General features: G+C 40.3%; 2 protein-coding genes across 2 annotated transcripts in view; both read right to left on the bottom strand.

The window, feature by feature from the left end:
* The window catches only part of wls (Wnt ligand secretion mediator), a 30,770-nt gene extending 21,372 nt beyond the window's left edge, over positions 1 to 9,398 (bottom strand). Inside the window, exons 1-3 of the mRNA XM_072363592.1 lie at positions 9,055 to 9,398; positions 5,518 to 5,790; positions 641 to 765 (exon numbers count right to left, since the gene is read on the bottom strand). Of these exons, the coding sequence (XP_072219693.1) occupies positions 641 to 765; positions 5,518 to 5,790; positions 9,055 to 9,160 (504 nt within the window). The 5' untranslated portion in view covers positions 9,161 to 9,398. The remainder of the gene's footprint in view (positions 1 to 640; positions 766 to 5,517; positions 5,791 to 9,054) is intronic.
* Positions 9,399 to 10,450: 1,052 nt separating this feature from the next.
* Positions 10,451 to 23,739, bottom strand: part of scinlb (scinderin like b) — a 36,158-nt gene continuing 22,869 nt past the window's right edge. Inside the window, exons 5-17 of the mRNA XM_072364394.1 lie at positions 18,842 to 18,991; positions 18,342 to 18,431; positions 17,824 to 17,956; positions 17,538 to 17,626; positions 17,231 to 17,446; positions 17,003 to 17,136; positions 16,800 to 16,890; positions 15,393 to 15,563; positions 15,130 to 15,304; positions 11,924 to 12,039; positions 11,739 to 11,816; positions 11,545 to 11,605; positions 10,451 to 11,134 (exon numbers count right to left, since the gene is read on the bottom strand). Coding sequence (XP_072220495.1) covers positions 10,974 to 11,134; positions 11,545 to 11,605; positions 11,739 to 11,816; positions 11,924 to 12,039; positions 15,130 to 15,304; positions 15,393 to 15,563; positions 16,800 to 16,890; positions 17,003 to 17,136; positions 17,231 to 17,446; positions 17,538 to 17,626; positions 17,824 to 17,956; positions 18,342 to 18,431; positions 18,842 to 18,991 — 1,665 coding nt within the window. The 3' untranslated portion in view covers positions 10,451 to 10,973. The remainder of the gene's footprint in view (positions 11,135 to 11,544; positions 11,606 to 11,738; positions 11,817 to 11,923; positions 12,040 to 15,129; positions 15,305 to 15,392; positions 15,564 to 16,799; positions 16,891 to 17,002; positions 17,137 to 17,230; positions 17,447 to 17,537; positions 17,627 to 17,823; positions 17,957 to 18,341; positions 18,432 to 18,841; positions 18,992 to 23,739) is intronic.

Here is a 23,739-nt window from a genome sequence, read left to right as displayed (position 1 = left end):
CAAGTGGGACAAGTAATTTGGCAGCATTTTCATCTACAAAATGACAATAACTGTGTGTGGGCTGTGGAAGAAATATTAGAAACTAAACACTCGACTGAAGCACCACATTCAGCAGAGATGTGGACATTCATCTTCAAGAAAGGGAGGCTGCTAGCCCTAGCATAGCTAAATCAGTCACAATCCAAAAATCAACCTGACATATCCACACTTATCAGGGTTAAAAGCACAGTTGAGTTGAGCTAAGGTTGGACTGGTCATTTAAAGTTACATAGATCTCAGGCATCTGTAATAATATCAGCATGAGAAATCAGGCTGAACTGTGGAGATTTTTTTCCTTTAAATGCCAAAGAGACTACTAAAAATAGGACAATTATTTTAGAAGAGAGAATTGGTGAGGATATGGGTGAAACTGGGTAGAAACAGAACTTTTGTCATTTAGGAGTAACAATTTCTGTTCTCACAATCAAATCTCTCAACTGCCCTAATGACAAGAGATTGTTCGCAGAGTATGAAATTACAGTAATGAAATGCTGCATTGTGTCATTTAAAGTATGAAACAGGCAAATCCAAACTTGACATGACTTATGCACACAGTTTTACCCTCATTTAAAAGTGGGACGGTGTGTTTTTTCCCCTTTACCTTAACAGTGGTAAAGTTGCAACTGAGTTTTCTCTGTTCGAAGGAATGAGCCATCTCTGTCCACTCACTGACTGTGTCGTCTCTGTAGGCCAGGCCAACATCAATAGTGACCATTGCTCCGTCCACTGGAAAACAGATTTACCACTCTCATGTTAACGTAACACTTGGAAAGCATTCAGGTGTTCAAAGGTTCTAAAATGAAAGGATGTCTTACAAATCCCAACATTCATTGAAGTGGAATTCAAACTTAAAAAAAATAATTTTAATCTTAAAAACAAAACAGTATTTAAAGCAAAGAGTCATCTTACACAAGGACATGTTTGAAAACATTTTTTTTTTTTTTTTTTTTTTTTTTTTTAAATGGACCAAATAATAGATTCACATGCCTGTATTCTGATATATATCATACCTCATGCCAGGCCCCAACTTGTCTCTTCTGATCCCAGTAAAGACATAGAATTAAGTCCTGGTTACAGGCAACCACAGCCTATTCATTAGAAAGACAAGCAAACTCTAGCGCAAGACACTCCACATTAAAATCAGAAGGTGCACCATTAATTTTCACTTGACAAGCTTATGTCTCAGATGCATGTGAATTCCATATTTCCACGATTGTTAGAGACCTATATGAAGATGACGTACATCTTACTCATTGAGGTTTGATCTGAGAATCATTCAGTTGAAAAAAAACTTTATTTAAAAAAAAAAATTTATTCAAGGTAAGATCTGAGTATGTGGTCCTGTCCTCTACAATTGGCCAGGCTCAGTCACATTTATAGGATTATTTCCATGTATGAACATATTCCATACAGAGTCTGTCCTCAAAGATGGCCCAGATCTATTTTACTACCTGCTTGATATAAACCTCAACGAGACTTTGATCTGGCTTTCAACACCCCAACTGAGTGAGTTCAACAAAACATTTCCAAGCCAAGCTATCAAAACTGCAAACTTAGCTCTTATTACAAAGCCAAGAGTTCTCTCCTCCAGCCCTCCACAGTACTGCTTGTGCTGTTATGAAACAAGCAGGAATGAAGAGGGGGAAAAAGAGAGAAAGAGAGAGAGAAACCAGATGAGAGCAGGCAGCTGGCTGTCTTTGTAATGTCCTCCACTCTGCCATTGGTCAAGCCTGATGCCCTCAAATGTCAGCTCACTTCATGCCAGAATTCCACTCTTGTAAAGTGGCCATTGCCACAGAAACTAAGCTGCCTCAACAGCTGTGTTATTGCTGGACACTGGCCAAGGAGTGCTTGGTGCCTGGGTGGAGTGGTTAAAAAGGCTGAAGCTATTCTCTGAGATCGACATTGTTAGATAGATCCGGTAGTCAGGAAGAAGATGCCTTTGTGTTCATTAGTCATAAAGCTGCAAGACAGAATCCACCTACACTTGGTACCAAGTGCTCTGATCAGGACTAAAACAGACAACCTGATGTGGTTTCATTCACGATAGTACAACTGACTTTATTAGGTGGGGTGTATTGGCATTTACTTTTTTTTTTTTTTTTTAAAACAAATAATACCTTTCTGCCATCTGACAATGCTCAAATCTTTGTGAAATCTATTTAAGTTGAATCAATTAAAAAATTTTAAATCAGTAAACCTGTACTGATGTCTTGAAATCTGAGAAAAACTTTAGAAAAAAAATTAATACAAACTCAAAAAAATTATTCTTTAATCACGTTAATCACATGATTTCCTGTGATTGATCACAATTAATCGCATTGTTATACGCAAAATCCAATAATAAATTCAAAAGTAGCATATAACGCACTTTTATTGGAACTGTACAGTCATATGATCGAAGTACTCTGGTGATAAGACAATTCAACATTGGTGCTTACAAATAACTTTGGCTCTATCGACTGTGCCGTCTGGAAGAACTTTGAAGTGAAAATGGTCATGTTAAAAGTTCCGTAACCTTCTCCATGTTTGTTTAGCCCGCTTCATCCAACATTCTTTTCTTTTCTTTTCTGACTGTTTCCTGTGAGCGCCGCAGCAGTAAGCAACATACTAGGCTCGCCCACGATGGACCTTTTCAAAATAAAAGCAGATGAGCAACAGACGTTTACAATGAAGATAAAGACAATAAAAACTGTGTTAAGAGACAAATAATTGTTGGTGATAATGAATTCATTATTTAACGCAAAAATAACACATTAATGTGCCCATCCCTAACAAAAACATAAATAACCAAAGCATAAACTCACCATCAACACCTATTCAATATGGATATTTAGAATAGCTTTCATGTCTACTAAGCTGTATTTTGACAACAGGGACTTTCCTCAACTGAATAGGAACCTTTGGAGGGTCATAGTAAAGTAATTATAATAAGCTTTGTGTCCTTTGACTTCTATTTTAAGTAAAAAAAAAAAAATTAAATTAAATTAATTGCAGGAATTTTTTTTATTTATTTATTTTTTCCTGTAGAAAAGTATGTAGGAAATACTGAACCACCAATAACAGTCCTGGACAGAAGGAAGAACTTTTGAGACTCCTGGTAGTTTTTCGGGCCAGAGCATCCAGCATTTCTGATTGGTTGAGCCTAACTGTATCCACAAAAACTTGATCATGAAAGAACAAAAAGGAAAATAGAAAAACATTTTTAGGTCTGATAAAGAATTTCAGAGTGTCGTGAATATCATGGCTGCTACATCCTCAATGCAAAAGAGGGGAACCAACCACCCACCAATCCACGTTGCTCATTCACATTTCAAAAGCCAGCATCCGTTATTGTATAGGGGAGCATTACAGTACATGGCAAGGGTAGAATGCACACTTAAGTCATTAGAAATGTTGAACGACGTATACAGGATTTGGAGCAACATATTGCTGCCATCCAGACATCTTTTCAAGGAGTGTTACCCTCTCCATTCACCTACTCAAAGCGCCTCAGAAATCAGAGTCTTGTAGCATCTGTGGCTGTGGTTTCATCACTGATTTGCTTGTCAGCCAACCAACTAGTAAACAACTCAGAGACTCCCAACACATTTCCACTGAGGCAAAGAATGTGAGCTGATAACTAGATAGGCTGGAACACAGAAACAAAGCCACACTCACAACATTTTGTGTACTTTATATTACCATTAAATCCTTCATAATTTTTAAGCCTATGGCAATAAGCCTACGATGGACTGTATCAATGTTAAAAAGCATTTGTCAATGTGAACAATTGTTTTTTACCATCCAAAATTGCTATGATGTTCAAATTGCTGCAAATGAACATTCCAAAGCATGACACAAAAGAAATAATTGAGTAAATACTTCTTCCCCTGGCTCTTCTGAGGACTTGTTAAAACTTTCTTGTCATCATCTGTAATCCTTTTTTCCAGGCCACCCTGCCAACGTACCAAATCTTGTATTCTTGGGAAAACCAGTTTGATGTCTGCCATCCTTTGCTTGTATTCAGGAACTTCATTAAACTGAGATGCTGAGAGTCCATCCATTGAAACAATTACATAAAAATTTATTAAACAACAACTAAAAGACAAAAATAAGTGGTAAAGGTGCAAAATGGGTAATAGTGAAGGCCCTATGTTCCTATGTTGTTAGAATATTAAAAAAAAGTTGATATCATCTATCCCTTTTATACCCGTCTCAAATGTGTTTGACAAGGTTGTCCACAACCATCCTCCCCCAGGGTCTATGAGGAGAACAAACAACAGGACATCTATCATTATTTGTTGCTTTTCAATGCAACAAGTCCAATCTACCAAAGAATAAACATTCCTGTGAATTCCTTAAGCATTCACCAAGAAAGACTGAATTGTGACCCCTAAACAGCATCTCACCAGGACATGTAGCAGTATAGGGAAAAAAAGCCTAGCTTAGTAAGGTAAAAAAAAAAAAGAAAAAAAGAAAAAAGCCTAGCCTAGGAAATATTTTCCATCAGAATGTAATCCTAAGAAATACCAAAAAGAGGAAATTTTGTCACAATTCAGACAATGGGGAAAAAATATGCAGAAGAAGAAATTCACAGGCAGAGGAGAACTGGTACTTTCAAATGATCTTCATCAGCTAACCCATCTCCCACACAATCCTGTAAAGTCATATCCTGGAGGAGAAACATGAGTCCAGTTGTCCTTTCCTTTTGTAAAACTCAAGGGCGTAACCATGGTTTAGACATTGGGGGGGTCCAAGAAAAACAAAATTTTTAAGTGCAATTCTTTATTTATATATGAAAAATTGGACATTTAGAACATAGTTTAGAGGACTACATTGACCATGTAAGTTCACATCTAAAGGAATAGTGTAATTTCTCCGAGACAGTGACTGCCCCCCCACTTTGTTTTGGTTAGTTGCTTACTGTTTTCCTTTAACAAAAAATGTGCTGAGGACTTTTAAGTCCAGTTTAATTTCTATTGTGTCAATGTCTCAAAATGTGCATTAACAATGAAAAGTCTAATAGTCTAATGTTATTTTTGTTTTAAGTTTTTTATTTTGAAAGGGGGCGGAAGTTTATTTTGTTGATTCTGTGTTGGATTTCCTGTTCTGGTACAATCTGCTCTGTTGAGCTTGGCGCGGTTGAGCAGTCAAAAGTAGAAGTCCAACGTAAAGATAACGAGAGCCGCTGCTGAGACGGCGGCGCGCCCGGTGGGTCACTCTCATTGACTAGAGTGTTAGCGATCAACAACGGCGACCGTGGCGCAGCCGTTACGTCCCCGGTAACACACGGAAATAAATTGAAAATAAATAAGACATAACAAGAGACCGATCCCTTGACAGGGTTCATAAAAGGAGAACATGCATTTTACATATTTTCTTCTGTATATTGGGGGGGCAGGTTGGTATTTTCTCAATATTGGGGGGGACACGACCCCCCCAAAGAATGCGTGGTTACGCCATAGGTAAAACTCATAATGTTACTTTGGTTCTCACCGATCTGGTTGTGCATCTTAAATGCGATGTCAATCTGCAGGATGACCAGCATAAACTGGAACCATGGGCTCATTTCCTTGTTGGACAGAGGGATGTGGACAGCAAACACAATGCTGTTGGCCTCAATCCTCTTGGAAATGGCTTCATCAAAGGACCGGATCTTTTCACACTGGTTAGGACCGGAAGGCATGAACCATTTTGTTTCCTGTCTGTGCTTGATTGTGTCCACACACTTTGTGGCCAAGTAGTGGACTGCTGTGGTGGGACTGGGAGCTGGAAAGACAAGCAGATGTTAGGGTATAATATTAGAATGGATGTCATATTGAAATACTGCAACAAACTGATTTAAGGGACTAGTAAGCCAAAATAACCCTCAAACCCTCAGTAATAAATCACACAAAAAGTTTTAATAGAATCCAATGAACGAATCAATCATACCACCACGACGATTTAACTGTGTAAGGGCAATAACAATGCAGTCACCAGGATGGGTTTGTGTCAAATCAGTCCAAACAATTACTTTTAGCAGTGTTTAGACAATGTTAGGCAACAATGCTCTCCATTTCTCTGAAGTGATAAGGGGAGAGGGGGATTCCAAAAAACTCTCAGGCACCAGTTACACTGTTTATGCATTGAGATTCATGAGCCCAACAAGTCTGACACTTGTAGCTTGTTGCTCAAAGGGTTTTACAACACTCTGGAAAAGTTCCACCGTTATCATGACAACAGAAAAACTCAGGTCTCCTGTTGTGAAAGCTAGAGAATTGATGTGAACGACACCAGAGGCCGGAAAGTCCAGGTGTAGCCTCAAGATAAAACCTCTCATGTAGAGAGTTGAGTGATGTTTAGGTGCCATAGACAACAGTGACTCAAGTCCAGTGGGAGTTATGACTTTGCAGTTATCTATTGGCAGGTAGGCATGCGAGCATTTGTCTGTTAAAATGGATACAAAGCTGCTGGAGATGCTCAAGTTAGCTCAAGTTAATTAGCTGAAAAGAAGTCTGAGACACAGGAGTACAGTGCAATACAGAGTCCCAAAGTTTTTGTAAACATGCCAGTACTTGCAATGTTTTCTTTTTTTCGGGAGAGTACTTTTCACAACAGTAACTAAAAATACCAGATATTCATTATTCAGAAATCAATAGCCATTCATTTGGAAGCAATCATCACATTACAACATCTCAATTAGTCAAGGGATCAAACTGATGTTTAAACAAAAATGAAAAATTCTGTAAATACTTTTTATAATTTCTTACATTTTTCAAGCAAAAATCAATTTAAATAGCTCGGCTTCTTAAAAGTGAAAACACTCAATGGAGACAATAATCATTAGGAGAAGCCCTAAAACAAAACATTGGTGATCAGTAGTGATAGCTGTAAGCAATGCTGCATGTTCATAAGAGCGGAACAGACAGCACTTTTTTTAACGACATAGAAAAAATAAATAAATGTAAAAATGATTTGGGACCACGTGGTCGCTTTCCAGAGCGACAGGCAGACAATCAGCTGTGTAACAGAACACAAGGGCACCTAGGAGTTACATAAACCCTCAGAACAAGGTCAAAAGATTGTTAAGGTCTGAGATAATGAAAACATATATGTAACAACTGAGCTCAAACCTCCCTTATACTCCTTGATTACTGAACACTGATTAAATAACAAATACCCAGTTTGTTCTGCTAAAAGGTTTGTTCCAAAGCCCCAATTATGATTAATGTCAATATGACAGTGATCATATTCATACAGGCAAAACAAGTCTGAAATACTCTCAGAACAAGTATATAGTATGGAAGTCCTTGCGAAGCTAAACAAACCTTAACCAGCACCCAACTTAATCTCAAAGATCTAAACATAATCATAGAGATACTTTCGATATCTTTAATCAAATCTAAAAGCAATAACACAAGAAATTCTGTGTTATCCCCACCCCAAGTGTGTCAAGGGAGGTGTCCAGCAAGACGCCATGAGCTTCGATAATTGTCGAGGGTACTTGTGAAAAATATCTGGGTCATGAGGGTAAACATGACGACCTTGATCTTTCAGATCCAGCTCAGACAAAGATTTGCAACATATCAAAGTAGACAAAGCAGCAGTCATCGTCACCATTTCTACATTAGCAGTTTGAGAGGAGTATTGCTTTTAGAAAGGATAGTCAAGAATTTCTTTTTGGATTTCCAAAGGTCTAACCGCAAGCAATCAGGACCAGATTTGTTTCTACCAGTACTGGGCGATCAGTTATATCTGAACATCTAATCATGTCTATTCACTCATAGCAGAAAGAAAAGGGACAGATGCCAAATTCACACACACACACACTCTTTAAGTGTGTTTTAATTGGATGTGTTGGGGGAAAAAAAAAAATCATGCGTACAAATAAAAACAAAGCACAAACTGAGTAAAACCCAGTTATCTGAAACCCCTCAGGAGATCAATTATCATGCAACCCTGTGAGTCATGGGGCACACCGGCTACTCCTGCCTCCACGGTGGCGTCAAGAATAATGACCATCCCCTCAGCCCGCTGACCCCATGCCATGTTCCCGGGTTTGTCGGGAAACAAGGGGAGAAAAACCCCTTTCTTCTCAATTACCCCCGCAGCCCCCGGCCACTGAGCACTCACAAAGGAATCTGGCTTCATTAAAACAATCTCAGCCAGGAAAGAGCCAAACAAGCTAATTTATCAGCAATGTAGCAGAACACGGAGTGTGTGCCTGGTGGATGTTTTCAGATTCAACCCAAGAGAAAGATAGGCAGCTTGCACAAGAGCTCAACCTTCTTAATGTAGTGTAGTGTGTGTGAGAGAAAGAGAGGGCAGATTTTAAGAAAATTGACAGAAACTCATTCTCAGACCTCAAGGCAAAATGCAACTTTGACAGCTGTGTGTGCTTTTGAGCACTACTGTCTGCCCGTCTCTGTACAACTGAGACTGTGGAAAGAAACAGGAATGCTAAGCCTGCAAGGAGATAGGGATTTCGTGGAGAAGGGCAGACACACGGGGGGGAGTGAAAGGAAGGTAGAGATGCTGCCTGGGGCCCCAAACAGCAGACAGACATTATATATTGGAGGAGAGGGGGGAATGATGAGGTGTGCGCAGAAAAAGGGGGAAAATAACATTCGACTTTGGATCAAAGAAGTGAGAAAACACAAAAGGTTGGGTGCATTTCAAAATAATTTACTCAAAAAGCACGACTTCCGATGATAGATTTTCGAGTTTAATGAAGCCAGCGCGTGAGGCATGCAGGCAGCAGACACTTTGATACGAAGCAGTGATTTTAGCTGAGGTACACTTCGGCGACGTTGTTTGAGCCCAGGAGAAAAGACAGCTAAAAGTTAGCGCCGTCGTCTCATGCCTTTGAGTAAACATTTGTTATCAACTCAATGAGCTGTATGACGGAGAACACAACTTAAAACTTAGGTCCGTTTTAAGCCCATTTTTTTCTCTTTTTAGTTTGCAAACATTTCAACGGGGCACGCGCATACAAAAAACAGCGTTAGCTAAACGGAGGATAAAAGTGAGGGATGAAGAAGAAAAACTTACCAATTAAACCGCCGACCATGAAGGCAAACGCTTGGAACAAAAGAAGAATAACTCCCACTATCACCAACTTTTTGGTGCTCATATTTTCAATAATAGCCCCCGCCATTGCGAAGGCGATGTTGGGATAAAGATACCACACCGAGCGAGAAACAAATAAAAATGTGGCTGAAAAAGGGGCGAAAACGTTGCATCAACCGCAAGTAGGAAGGCAAGCTGGGCCCCCTCCACCGCTCTGCTCCTGCCTTTCAACTTGGAAGAAGGAAAAAAGAAAAAAAAAACAGGAATCACATGACCGAATAACGCTGAGCTTTATGTCCGACGAGCCAACACTAGACCAGGGAAAGATCTGTGGAGCGCCACCGCATTGCAAAAGGGGCTGGTAATGCAGGTTACTGTGTCATTGAATGCCTGTAATAGCGCCCCTGTTGTGTGAAGACTGTCTTAAGGGATATTTAAAGGGAGCTTTTCGGGCTAGTATCTTACCAATTCAGACCTAACAAGGTGTTCAGTTGACATAAACTGAATTTCCTTCAAAAAGCCTTGCTCGACATCAAGAATGAGTATAGCTTCTGTGCATTTTCAGTATTATGTAGTTTTAATATTAAGATGAGTTTTAGTTTTATAATTTATTTTCAGGTTCTTATGTAAGCATTACGTATTCTGAACAAGTCCTCTTATCCACTTTTGCTGTTTAATCTTTTTTTTTGTCTAGCTGTCAGATTATAAAGCTGTGCAAAATCTGATTTCAGAATTTGCCCAGATTACTTCTACGTCTTTTCCAAAAACTGAAATTGAGAACATAAACCTTCCTTTCACTCCACTCACTGCCCTGATATTCAAACCCAAAGCTATATTGAAATATAGAAGTCTAGATGGATTCCTACTATACACACATATGTTCAATCCTTCAAAGCCGTTTTCATAACACAAGAATTTTGGTGGCCTGAACTGAAGAGTAGATGTTTCAGATGGCTTAAGGTTATTCATCGCACAGGTTTGCTTTATGAAACATGCTCTCATCCTTGAAGTACATATAAAGGCAATTATCAAAATACCCCTTTGAGCTTTCTTTTGTAAAAAACGGTTGCATATACCGGTAATCACAAAACATACCAGACATTCATCCTATGAAAAGATTTAGGTTGCATACTAGTCAGTGCTTAATATCAAGTTGAAGTGATATTTTAAGGTGAATACATTTTAGGTAGAAATGCTGAAATGCTGAAAGTTTCTGTAGCTCTGATTCAAATTAAAAATATGCTCTTGATAGTGTACATTTCAGTTTCTAATCTTAATCTTTGAAGTACTAGGAGTTTTATTTAAAAGCATTTCTTGTGAACATTTCAGGGTCGTTTAAAAAGGAATTATCACAAGAGAAATTTACAAACAACTTTTTTATTCAGAAGCACATCAGATACAAAATATGCAGCATGCAACTTCTTGAAAGGGTTCTGTACCACCTTCCTGTACCAATGAGGATAAAGGGGGATAAAGGAATAAACTTGTTCACCATCTACTGGTTCATAAAGAAGAACTTTGCAACATAAAGAAAGTACATTGATTTCTTTTGAACACAAGACTACAACAGTAAGAGAAGGAAATGGAGAAAAACTCCAGCTGTGTAAAACAAGTTCTCCAGTTAATATTTTCTGAAGATGTTAAGGGAACAAGCATTGGATGTAAAAGATCAATGAACCACTTTAAGACATCACTTGACTACACATGTGATGCATTCTTGTTTATGAAATCCAGTACTTTCCACTGTAAAGCAAGACATAGAAGTAGCCATTCATCCTGATAATTTTGATAACGTTGGTATTGGCACTTAGGGACTGGAATTAAGCAGGGTAAAACCACAATATGGAGTGTTGGATGGGTAAAAAAATGAGATTGAAAGGAAGGAGCAAGGAAATGGGTTTTCAGAAACGGGCACGGATTCTTTCCAATGGATCTGTCTCCCACATCTTGGCATCCCAGGCCTGGAACCAGCCAGTGAAAGTTGGAGGCTCTGCCCCCTGTTTTATGGTGGTGATGGGCAGTCCTCTGCGACCAGAGGGGTCAGAGTCCACATATTCTTTGGCTGCAGGACAAAAAAAAAAAAAGAGATGCGATAGGTGGCAGGAAACAAAGGTGGGAGTTAAGTATTTCACAGGTCTTTGACATAAGAGAAATATATCTTTACTTTTATATAATTTGTCGAGAAACTTAAACTACCCATCTCACATTTATGTATTTATTTATTATTTTTGTTCTAATATACAATCATTGTAAATATTTTAATTGAGCTGCATTGACAATTTGAATTTCCCCCACAGGGAATGAATAAATTATTTCTCTATTCTATTCTAAGTTGATCATCATCAGTTAGCTTTGAAACATTTACCCAAACCCAGCAGCTATGACACCAGTACGTTTTCTGCCAGCATATATCTGTCGAAAGGCATAATACTCTATATTTATTTCTCCCTTAAGAGTTGTAGTGCAACCAACCTATTTTGGGAGCTCCCTTCTTTTCCTCTGGATTAGCTTCATTGCCAACCCAAATGAAGAGCTACAGGGAGAAGAGACACAAGCACAGTCACTCTGACAGTTTACATAAGCACAAATCAAACCTCTGTCTGTGCCAATATCGCAAAGTTTCAAATACCAAAATGACAGTTTGTTTGTGACAGAAAGGTCATTACCTGGTCCCAGGTATCCAGGATCATTACATCATCAGTGGCCAGATCTGACTGTGTGAAGTCTCCTGGTACCTCTTCTACCTGACAGACAGCACAAATAAAAAATTATTTACACATCTGTAAAAGCCCTGATGTTTAAAAAAAAAAAAATAATCATCCTGCTTTCGTTGTTTTACTCCCTGACTTACAATCAGTCGTCCGGTTTTGTTGGAGCAGCCAAACAGACTAGGAGGTTTCACCATTTTCTGCAGACTGTTTGAGGTCTGGTACTCCTTTTTACCACCAAGAGCAGACCAGAAATCAGCTGTGAGGGAGGAAAACACAACAGACATCAAGTCATTAGCTCCATCCATATGATTGGTGCATTTGTTAGAGCAGGAAATGAATCACAACCACTTTGTCTCAGTAACAAGATGCATCATCTTTTCAAATCCAATGAAAACCTGACCAGAAATGTAGAAGTAGTGTCCTATCAGACACGAGTACTAGAATATTCAGCAGAGTTAAACTGAGCTGAGCTTCTTAAGTTGTGTCATGCTGTGTACTGCTAAAAGTATCATACAAATAATCAGCTCTGTCATATAGATAAAATATCACAGCCTAATCAAGCATCCCTCAGTTTATTTTGATGGCAGGTAAGATTTCATGAACAATGGGGTTCATGCAAGAACATTTTCATATTCTTATTCTAAATTCCTCTCACTTTTTTCATATGAAGCTCTCGTGCGAACACGTCAAGTCAGATTCAACAAACGCTGTTAACTTCGCAAAAGTGTGTAAACGTCCTGCGTAAATGATGAATGCCACCCGTGCGTAATTAAGTGCATGCGGATAGTAAATTTGCACGCTTCCTATCTCATGTGCCTGGAAGTGTTGAGTCATGAGAATGGCATCGAGATGCAAAAAATAAAAAATAAAACTTTATCGGCTCTGAGATTAAGGTTTCAATGCGGAGGTGAAAAAACTGCCAAAAAACCTTTTTGCCGACTCTAGATTGTTGTTGTTGACGCTGCTGCGTTTATACTGCGACTTCTCTGGCGATGTGTTAAATGGCTACGGTAATAACTGGTGTTACTTTGAGTCTGCGCGCATTTGCCCCCATTCAGTGTCAGAATCTGGGACATTTTCGGGGACAGCATATGTCCAGGGACAGGTCACCGAAAACGGGGACTGTTCCAGGAAATCTGGGACGCCTGGTCACCTTATCTGAGATTGAAGTTCTGCTTTCAAAGATCCAAAAAGGAAAATCTGTCATCTTTAGCAGTGTCAGCAGTGGAATTACGAGACCTGCTAAAGCGAAGAAATGGGAAGCAATTACGAGTGCTGTTAATTCCGTGTCACCTGTAGTTCGTAATGTCACCAAAATAAAGAAGAAATGGTTTGATATGAAAATGGCGTAAGACTGATGTGACTGATGTGACGCAACTGTCTGCGACAGAGTGTTACTTTAGCGCCACACACCAAAAAAAAAAAAAAAAACACGAAAATTAAGGAGAGAATAAAACAACACCAGCAAGAAACTAATATGGAGAGAGAGGAGGCCACCGTGTTCCTGGTCTGCATGGCGGTAATATTAATCATGGACGATCATATCAGGCGTCTAAGATCGAGGCTGGAAGAGCAGCGAGAGGAAGAATCGAGCACCAGATGATACTTCTTCATTTCATGAAGGAGAGCAGAGCTCCACAGACAAAGGACACGACTTGTAAATTTAACTTATCAAACATGTGCCTGTTGTGTCGTATGAGTAAACATTTCAGATTAGGGGCGTAGCTTCCAACCACCAAACACCTGTGTCATATGTGTTTCTATGGAACCCAGTAAAGACCCTGCCTCAGAGAAGGAGCTAAAATGGTTATAGGAACTGAGGGCCGTGGTCCCTAGTGCCTGTATGTCCGAATGCGTGAAAAAACGGCCCTATTCCTGAAAAGGTTATAGGAAAGGTTCCTACAGTGGGAATGCGCCTAATAAGAGGGGTCTTCTGACATGTTGTCTGCCTAGGCTGGTTCAGGTAGTGGGAGACACTCGTACATGACAATATTGTGCAAAACGCAGCATGCCAGCACACCAGTAGTGAGCTCCACAACGGCATGGTTGCTTTGATGCATATACATGTGCAGTCAATTGCTCAGATTATATTTGGCAGTCCAGCGATGGCATGGAAGTCCCTCTTAATTTGTACTTGTTCGACAGTGGTGTATGGGAATTTGATGTACCATGGGTGATAAACTGATAGCTTTGATGACCAAGTGGAGCGCAACACTCACAGAGGACTAGGACACACCCGATCTGTCTCCAATCTCCCTCTGAAAGGTTCCCGTAGCCAGAAATCCAAGAGTGTTGAGGACCTGGATGTGTGGTGGAATTGGGTTTGATCAGCGTGCTTATCTCTGGAGTTGAGGCTTTAGCAAGCTGCATATTTGCAGCAGCACAGTCCTTGGCAATCTAAATCACGATGTTAGCAATTCGTCTGTCTCCGCAAGGATATCTACATGTCTCAGAACCAGTGGTGATTTGCAGACTTTTTGAAGGGCAGGGGTGGAAAGAAAAAAAAAAGGGCACATATAGTGCATAATAGCACGCGTTTTGGCTGCCAAGGGGCCACTTTAGCACGCGTTTTGGCTCCTAAGAGGGCACTTTAGCAGTGTTTTGGCACCTGGGAGGGCACTTTAGCATGGCTTTTGGCTCCTAAGGCGGCACTTTCGCATGTGTTGTGGCTCCAAGGGGGCATTTTCGCATGTGTTTTGGCTCCAAGGGGGCACTTTAGTACACGTTTTGGCTCTCAAGACGGCACTTTAGTACTCATTTTGGCTCCCAAGAGAGCACTTTAGCACGCGTTTTGGCTCTCGGGAGGGCTCTTGAAGGCAGTTTAGCACACGTTTTGGCTCCCAAGAGGGCACTTTAGCATGCTTTGTTTTTTCAACAATTGGGCCATAAGGCCCCCCCCCACCCCCTGTGCACGCCACTGCTTGGTACACACACTTTCCTCCAAGAGCCTGATGCGCTAAGGCATCCAAAAGTAGCAAGACAGCCGCTGGATACACTTCCTATTGACATTTGTTATATACAGAGTCAAATTAACCTTCAATTAGTGCATAATTTAATTCATGATATCTTCAAAGTAATTAAATATACAATCCATTAGTCAAGCAAACTTGATTAGAATAACAGCGGACTATTTTAGGTGACTCCTACGACAGGTCTGGATCACTCTAAATTCGTACCTGAAAGAAATACGAAAAAATTGGTGAATGCGCAAGTTCTCTTAAATCACTCGTATGCACGATTTAAGAACAAATCTGTTCGTACGAGCAGTTCTGAGGCCCAATCTCTTTAAATTTTGTTCTCATTTGTCCTTTCTCTCACTCGTTCATGTACTATGTTGGAGACCCACCTGGTTCCTTGCGCTCTGAAACTTGGATGGCACTGCCCCCAAAAAAACCCACCACATGCTTGGCCGCCTCCATCTCCCCATCACTGGCCCCCATACCCCGCCATACAGACAAGGCATTCGAGGATTTCAGCACAAACACATCATTGGTGTTTAGATTGGAGGCAGAGGCTTCAACCTGGACATGGAAGCAAGTGAGAAACATGAGGAAATCAGGATTCTCTACACCTCCTGTCCACACACACACGTTCTGTAGACCACCTCACCTCCACAGCTCGGGTGGTGCGGGAAGAACTCTGGCGGATGTGGAACAGGCGAGTGCTGCCAGCCTGTGACTGTCCACCTTTGCGCGATGTTCCTCCACTATGGATGATCATGGGTTTGCCCTGGAAGAGGCTCATCAGGTGGGCAGGTTCCTGACCTTGAGTCACTCTCACCTGTGGATGGGTGGAGCTAAATCATTAATCACCAGAGGGGGCACTGGCTTCACCTACTCCAGTTTAAACCGAGTGACACAAAACCAAGCAACAGAATACAGAATGGGTAAAAATAAAGCTTTTCTACAAGCCCAATCTGAAAAAAAGTAGTAAGGTATTAAAAAAAAGTTGGACTTTTGGTTAACTGAAGAAAATATTACCTTAGCATTTAATGTTTGTCTCCACAATTTTATTGATTTATTTATTAATAGGATTCAGTGAAGATTTAAAGGACCAGTTTTCAGAAATTTCTCAACAAATTAATGGCAAGTCAACAAAATGATGAATATAAGATTTATCATTAAACTATAAGAGTTCATACGAAGATTCATCTAAAAAAAAAACCTTAATGTGCATTATCTGACAATGATAATGAAACACAAACAAAACAAAAAAAAATGGATGCACAGTTGATGCTCAGTGGAAAACCTTCCCAAAAGAATACATAATCAATACTCTGCTAGTTGCCATGGCAGTGTAGTTTCTAAATAATTATGCAAAGTGTTAGTTTAGTGTTGTTTATATGCGCAAAACCTTTTAAAATCAGTATTATGGATATTTCAAAAGGAAACTCTGAAACTGCTCTGTGTCTTTGTAATTATCACAAACTGAGGGGCATGTCTTAATCAATTATTGCATGAATATGAAAGTGCTGTTTGGTCAAAATAAAAATGAAAGAAAGACTGTCCTCTGCTGGTTATCCTGGATAGTTTGCTTCTTTAGTGGGAGGAGAGTTGAAATAAGGACTTTTTTTCAGTACAATAAAATCCTCTGTAATATGTTTAAGATACTTCCCTCCCTCATCAGAATTAAACAACAGCTATAGGAAAATGAGCTGTTTCAGACACTACAGTTTTCTGTGGATGTGAACAAAGTGCTTGTGCCAAGTTTTTGCCAAATTTTGATGAACAAATCCGTATCAAAATAAACTTGTGGCAAAATCATTGTGGCATTTTCAATCTTATTATCCACTTTCTCAACATCTCTTTCTAATAAATCCTGCAGCAGCACTTATACCTTTCTCATATCACCAAAAAAACAAAACAAAGAAAATCCAACAATTTTGTTTCTTTGAATTATAATTATAATGTATTATGTTCCTGAGTCACAAGTCTTAACATTTCTTTATGTGTTGGACATCAATGCGAACTCTAAAGAGCTGTGTCTGTGTGTGAGATAAAAGTGTCAAGTTCAAACCTGAACTGGGGATCCTCCCATTGAGTCATCCAGCTTCACTGTGAGGAATGCTGAGGCTGCCAGTTCGTCTTGTGTGCACTTCAGCCCTTGCCTGACAAAGTAACACACACAGTCTGAGTGACTGTCCTTAAATCTGCTCATTTGTCTTGCACTACACAAAATATGCTCTTCATATATGTGAGTTGATCTCTCTTGTCACCAACCAGGTATATATGATGTGTTGCTCTCGGCTTCCCTGTCTGTAGCTGTAGAGGATGAGGTAGCAGTCTCCGCCGTAGAAGTGACCGTAGGTGTCAGGATCCACAGGCACCTTTTCACCATTCTCAACACGCCAGATCTGAAAGCCAGACATCCATTTATTTTTTTTATACAACTTGCTACTCTGAGTTTGTCTGCCATGTTTGCACTTTAAAAAAAAAAAACACTCCTACCTGGACTTTACCCTTGCCATCGTCCACCATGCCATGCTGGGCTGCCATGGCTTTGTTAGAGTGGAGGGTGGAGGCATCAAAGGGAATTTGCTCCACTTTGGCTATGCGACCGATGACGTAAGCCTTACTGGGGCCTGTAGTCTCATCCTTGTCCTTCCAGTCACTAAAGAACTGCTTAAACAGAGTTGTCTCACCACCTGCAGGGAGTACCTGTATCTGCAAGTCAAATTCTTCAGTTAGTTGTGCTGTGTGACACGCTTTGTGATTTATTTATTTTTTTGTGCGATTAAGAATATGTCAGCTTTACCTGTGTCTTGTTGCTATATCCCTTGTCTTTGATGAACTGCAGCCCTGCAGACATGGCTGCTTTACGCTCTGATGCATTGGCCTTAGGACCTGTTTGGAGACAGATAAATCATAATGAAAGGGTCGTTATTTTTAAAAACATATCTCAAGCAGTTCCAAACTGGGTAATTGGATATCTGTAAAAAATTAATTGGAGCTAGAACAACTTAAAGATGTTGCAAAGAAACATGAATAATTTGAAACTATTATTTTCTGCTGCATTATTGAGACTAGAATGATGCTGACACCTTTCCATACAAAGATGTTCCTGTCCACCCCATTGTCCAGGATGTAGCACTCTTCAGGAGACAGCATAGCCTGCTTGAAAGGGCTGGACGGAGCCACAACTGTCACCATCATGGAACCAGAAGCATCAGAAATCTAAACAGCAAAAGGACAGCATCAGTTACCAAATCAAAGTGTTTTTCTAATGAGCAACATCCTTAATCTGTCACACGATTCAAATTCATTGTAAATGTATATTTCTAAGGGCCCATTTTGTAATTTTGTTTAAAGTAATAGCGCAGACAGTTCCATTATTTCATGTGGACCCGAAACTTGAGATCTATAGCTTAGCTACAGAAAGTCCTTTTCAGGTGTACAAGTTGTATTAATCAGTTCCACAACTATACATCACAGTCAGTCTCAAGTTTCTCAAGCTAGATTTAAAATTCTTGGCAAAGTACTCCTCTGGCTGAGTAATGGAATATTGTTTTCCATCCAGAGGTCATATGCACATATAGTTTTTTGTGCTTGCAATTCTCACCATGTAGAGGGCACCCTTCTTCCTGTTGGAAGTATCCACCTTGTCATCATCAGGAGTACTGGGAGCAATGGGGGTTTTGGGCCCCAGAACCTAGCAGGCAGAAGAATTATTCACAATTACAACTTGTTTAAACATTTGATTGGATACACAAATAGACCCAACAGCAGACACAGAAGACTGTGTCCTACAGATTCTCTCAAATTAAAAATGGTCTTAATAATTTGAAAACCTCCCCCCTCCACTCAGTCTCATTAGACCTCTTTGGAACACTCTCGATGTAAAGGAAGTGTTTACAATGTCACCATGGCACAGCATTGGCACAGGGGCAGCACATTATAAAAAAGAGCCTTGTCTCCAATCGTTCCCACACTGACTAACTCAGTGGCAGTCAAATATATCAACTACACATGGAGCTTCAGCTCTGTAGTGATCCATTTTAAAGTTTTATTTTGGTGAAAATTATCAGGGACAGAGAAGAGTGAGGAATGTGTGTGTTTTACCTCAATGACAGCAGCTGGCTCGTCACCCTCCTCCACCATGTGTACTTTCGCTCTGCCATTTCTCTCATTATCTCTGATATCAATTGTGACCTGAGAGGCCTTCAGGCGCTCAAAGCGGTTGCACTCACTGCCACACCACTGATACACATCCTGCAGGACATTAGAACCAGGGTAGAAAAAAAAAAGTTAAGCCTTAAAAAAAACTGGTAGAAAATATGCTACATAGACATCTGAGGTTAAAGGATATGAGCTATGACATACCAGTCACCAGTTGGAAGGATGAACTTAAGTAAACAAACAAGTAGGGCATCTCCTTAACATAACTCTGCTGTTAAGAACTGTTATTCTTAGCTATTTTATATAATCACTACTATTAATTTTATATCTGTGCTCTTTGAATCTAAAGACGAACATGTGGACTACAAATAAAAATTACAGATGCTGGTTCTATTGTTTCAGATAAAGCATAAAAAACAACTATTTAATAATAATAATTTTTTTATTCCTTTTATTAAGTAAAAAAAAATATTAAAAAATGTGTTCTGTTTTGGTTAGTTTTGGGGGTTTTTTTGGTTTCTTGGGCAAATGTCTCTTGTTCTCATTAGATCCTCTGGTTTTATTGGCTCATTCTTGGTTTGTTGGTGATTTAATTAATGGGCACCTAAAATACAGGGGAAAAAATGTGCGCAACTGTGTGGTAATCACCTCTGCTTCATCACCTCGATATCAAAACCCAACCTACATAACAGCAACAACTAGTTCACATGAACATCAAAAATTTGAGAACAATCTTTGTGTAATGATATCTATATGTCCCATGGTGTTTGGATGACTTCACTCCTCATTTTCATAGTTTAATTGGCCTAATAACACAATATTAAGCAATCACAGTGCAAAATTCTACATATTTAAAAGGAACTCTAAGGCTAAAATACGTAACTTAATACATTAAAAGAGTTGATCCCACAGAAAGCTGTGGCTACTCAGTAGGTTTATTAGATCTACTCCCAGTAGAAATATTTTAATTCCAAACAGTAATTATTTTGATATCCACTTTCTCACATATAACAAACAAAATTTTATAAAATCAGTTTTGGAAGTTACAGTCAATATGGAAGAATAGATACATGGCAGCAACGTACGTCAGCGGTGTAAGAAGCATCTAGGTTTTCTATACAAGTTGGATGACGGGGGAGGCTTAGTTTGCAATGATGCATGCAGGAGTCTTATTAGGTAAACGATTAAGAATCAGGAAGTGACAGCACCAAGTCAAGTCACCTCTATATTTATAGAACATTTTCAAAAAACCAAGGTTGACCAAAGTGTTTCACAGAATAAGAATACAACAACCATAGAACACACTGAACTAGTTGAGCTACCCAGCACCAGTGGCATGCACAGACTTTTTGAAGGGCAGGGGCGGAAAGAAAAAAAAATGTGTGATGATGTGCCCGGAACGCCTCACTAGAGAGGTGTCCAGGAGGCATCCTAACCAGATGCCTGAGCCACCTCATCTGGCTCCTCTCGATGCAGAGGAGCAGCGGCTCTACTCTGAGCCCTTCCCAGATGACCAAGCTTCTCCCCCCATCTCTAAGGGAGAGCCCCGACACCCTGTGGAGGAAGCCCATTTCGGCCCGCTTGTATTCGCAATCTCACTCTTTCAGTCACTACCCACAGCTCATGACCATAGGTGAGGGTAGGAAAGTAGATTGACCGGTAAATCGAGAGCTTCGCCTTCAGCTCCTTCTTCACAAGAACGGGTCGGTATAGAGCCCGCAACAGTGCAGACGCCGCACCGATCCGCCTGTCAATCTCCCGTTCCATTTGTCCCTCACTCGTGGACAAGACCCCGAGATACTTGAACTCCTCCACTTGGGGAAGGATCTCATTTCCGACCTGGAGAATGCATTCCACCCTTTTCCGACTGAGGACCATGGTCTTGGATTTGGAGGTGCTGATTCTTATCCCAGCAGCTTCACACATTCGGCTGCAAACAGCTCCAGTGAGAGCTGAGGGTAACGGCCTGACGACGCTAGCAGAACCACATCATCTGCAAAAAGCAGATGAAACCCGATTCTGAGGTCGCCAAATCGGATACCCTCAACACCCTGGCTGCGCCTAGAAATTCTTTCCATAAAAATTATGAACAGAATCGGTGACAAAGGTCAGCCCTAACGGAGTCCAACCCTCACCAGGAAAATGTCCGACTTGCCGGCAATGTGGACTAAACTCTGACACTGCTTATACAGAGACCAAACAGCCCCTATCAAGAGGTCCGGCACTCTATACTCCCGGAGCACCCCCCACAAGATTCTCGGAGGGAAATGGTCGAACGCCTTTTCCAAGTCTACAAAACACATAGACCGGTTGGGCCAACTCCCATGCACGCTTCAGGACCCTGCTGAGGGTGTAGAGCTGGTCCACTGTTCTATGGCCAGGATGAAAACAACACTGCACCTTATGAATCTGAGATTTGACTAGCCGATGAATCCTCCTCTCCAGTACCCCCGAATAGACCTTACCAGGGAGGCTGAGGAGTGTGGTCCAGCCCTGAAAGGCGATTGCGGATTTGCTTTGCGGTAAGACGCATTGCATCACTTCCTGTTGCCTTGTGTGTGTACTGTGACATTTCTTGCTCCTCTTTAACTACTAATAATCACCTTATTTCTCCCTATAATTTACACATTTTGCATAGTTAACTCTAACGCAAACTTGTTATATTCTAACACTCACTCTTGCAGATCTTTAGTCTTTCTTTTTCACTTTTTAGCAGTCTGTCAGGTTCTCTAGCTTAGGATGGCTACCAGTTCTCTTATTCCATTTCCTGCTTTCACCTGCTCCGAGTGTCAGATGTTTAGTTACTCCTCTGCCTCCTTTAGTGATAATGGTACATGTGACAAATGTAGTCTTTTTGTAGTTTTGGAGGCGAGGTCATCTGAATTGGAAGCTAGGCTCTACACTGTTGAAAACCACCCGATAGTGAGCCCTGCCCCTTTAGCCAGTGTGGAGCCAACTAGCCTAGCTAGCTCTATTAGTCGTCCCCTAGCAGATCCCGAGCAGCCGGGACCTCAGAGTGGCTGAGTGACTGTCAGGAAGAGGAGTCCTAAAGTCAAGCCCTTGGTTCACCATCAACATGTCCACATTTCAAATAGATTTTCCCCACTCAGCGACACACCCGCTGAGGACAAAACCCTTGTAATTGGCAGCTCTATAGTCAGAAACGTGGCATTAGCGACACCAGCGACCATAGTCAAATGTATTCCAGGGGCCAGAGCGGGCGGCATAGAATCCTTTTTAAAACGGCTGGCTAAGGATAAGTGTAAATACAGTAAAATAGTTATTCACGTCGGCGGTAATGACACCCGGTCACGCCAATTGGAGATCACTAAAATTAATGTTGCATCTGTGTGTAATTTTGCCAAGACAATGTCAGACTTCGTAGTTTTCTCTGGACCCCTGCCAAATCTGACCAGTGATGACATATTTAGTCACATGTCCTCCTTCAATCGCTGGTTTCTAGATGGTGTCCAGCAAACAACGTGGGCTACATAGATAATTGGCAATCTTTCTGGAGAAAACCTGGTCTGATGAGGAGAGACTGCATCCATCCCACTTTGGAAGGAACGGCTCTCATTTCTAGAAATATGGACGAATTTATTAGTCATCCAAAAACATGACAACCCAGGTTGAGACCAGGATGCAGAGTTGTAGTCTTACACACTTCTCTGCGGCTTCCCACCTGATGCTACCCCCCCATCAAAAAACACAAACAAAAGGAGCAAATCCTCTTGTGCAAAAAAAATGTAAAACAATAACTTTAACTGCACAAAAACATCAAACTATTAAATGTGGTTTGCTGAATATTTGATCTCTCCTTTCGAAGTCTCTGAAATGTCAAAGTTAGTGAATGATTTGATTTGTGATCATCATATTGATATATTTTGTCTTACAGAAACCTGGCTGCAGCAGGAGGATCATGTTAGATCATGTTATGTTATTAATGAATCAACTCCCTCTGACTATTTAAATGTTCATGTTTCTCGAACCACAGGCAAAGGAGGAGGATTGGCAGCTATCTTCAGATCAGGGTTACTAATCAGTCCTAGACCCAAGATTAGTTTTAGCTCCTTTGAATCTCTGATTCTCAGTTTTTCCCACCCAAAGTGAAAATCACAAAGACCTCTTGTGCTTGTTGTTGTGTATCATCCACCTGACCGTTATTCTTAGTTTTTATCCCAGTTAGTGCTGAGTACAGATAAAGTCATTGTAGTAGGTGACTTTAATATTCATATAGATGTTGAAAATGACAGCCTTGATATTACCTTTAATTCTATATTAGATTCTACTGGATTTTCTCAAAGTGTTCACAGACCTACTCACTGCCTTAATCATACCCTTGATCTTGTACTGACTTATGGCATTGAGAGTGAACAGTTAACAGTGTTCCCTCAAAATCCTGTCTTGTCTGACCATTTTTTGATAACTTTTTAATGTACATAACATGACTATACGGCTTCTGAGAATAATTTTACATATAGAAGGTGTCTATCAGAGAATGCTATAATTAGTTTTATTAATTTCATCATCCTTTTCTTCACTGCCATGTGTAGATATGACAGAGGACGGCTACCTAAATTTTACTCCAGCAATACTAGACTCTCTTGTTGACAGCACTATAGTTTCAATGCATACAACACTGGACAATGTTGCCCCTCTGAAAAGGAAGGTAATCAGTCAGAAGAGGTTGGCTCCTTGGTATAATTCACAGCTGCATGCTTTAAAGCAGACTGCAAGAAAGCTGGAGAGACAGTGGCGTTCCTTTAATTTAGAAGAGTCTCAATTAGACTGGAAAGATAGTTTAATAATTTATAAAAAAAGCCCTTCGTAAAGCTAGAACT

The sequence above is a fragment of the Leuresthes tenuis genome, unplaced genomic scaffold (genome assembly GCF_036924035.1).
Source record: "Leuresthes tenuis unplaced genomic scaffold, fLeuTen1.0.hap1 SCAF_14, whole genome shotgun sequence".
In the NCBI taxonomy this organism is placed as follows: Eukaryota; Metazoa; Chordata; class Actinopteri; order Atheriniformes; family Atherinopsidae; genus Leuresthes; species Leuresthes tenuis.
This window is presented reverse-complemented; position numbering and strand designations above follow the sequence as displayed.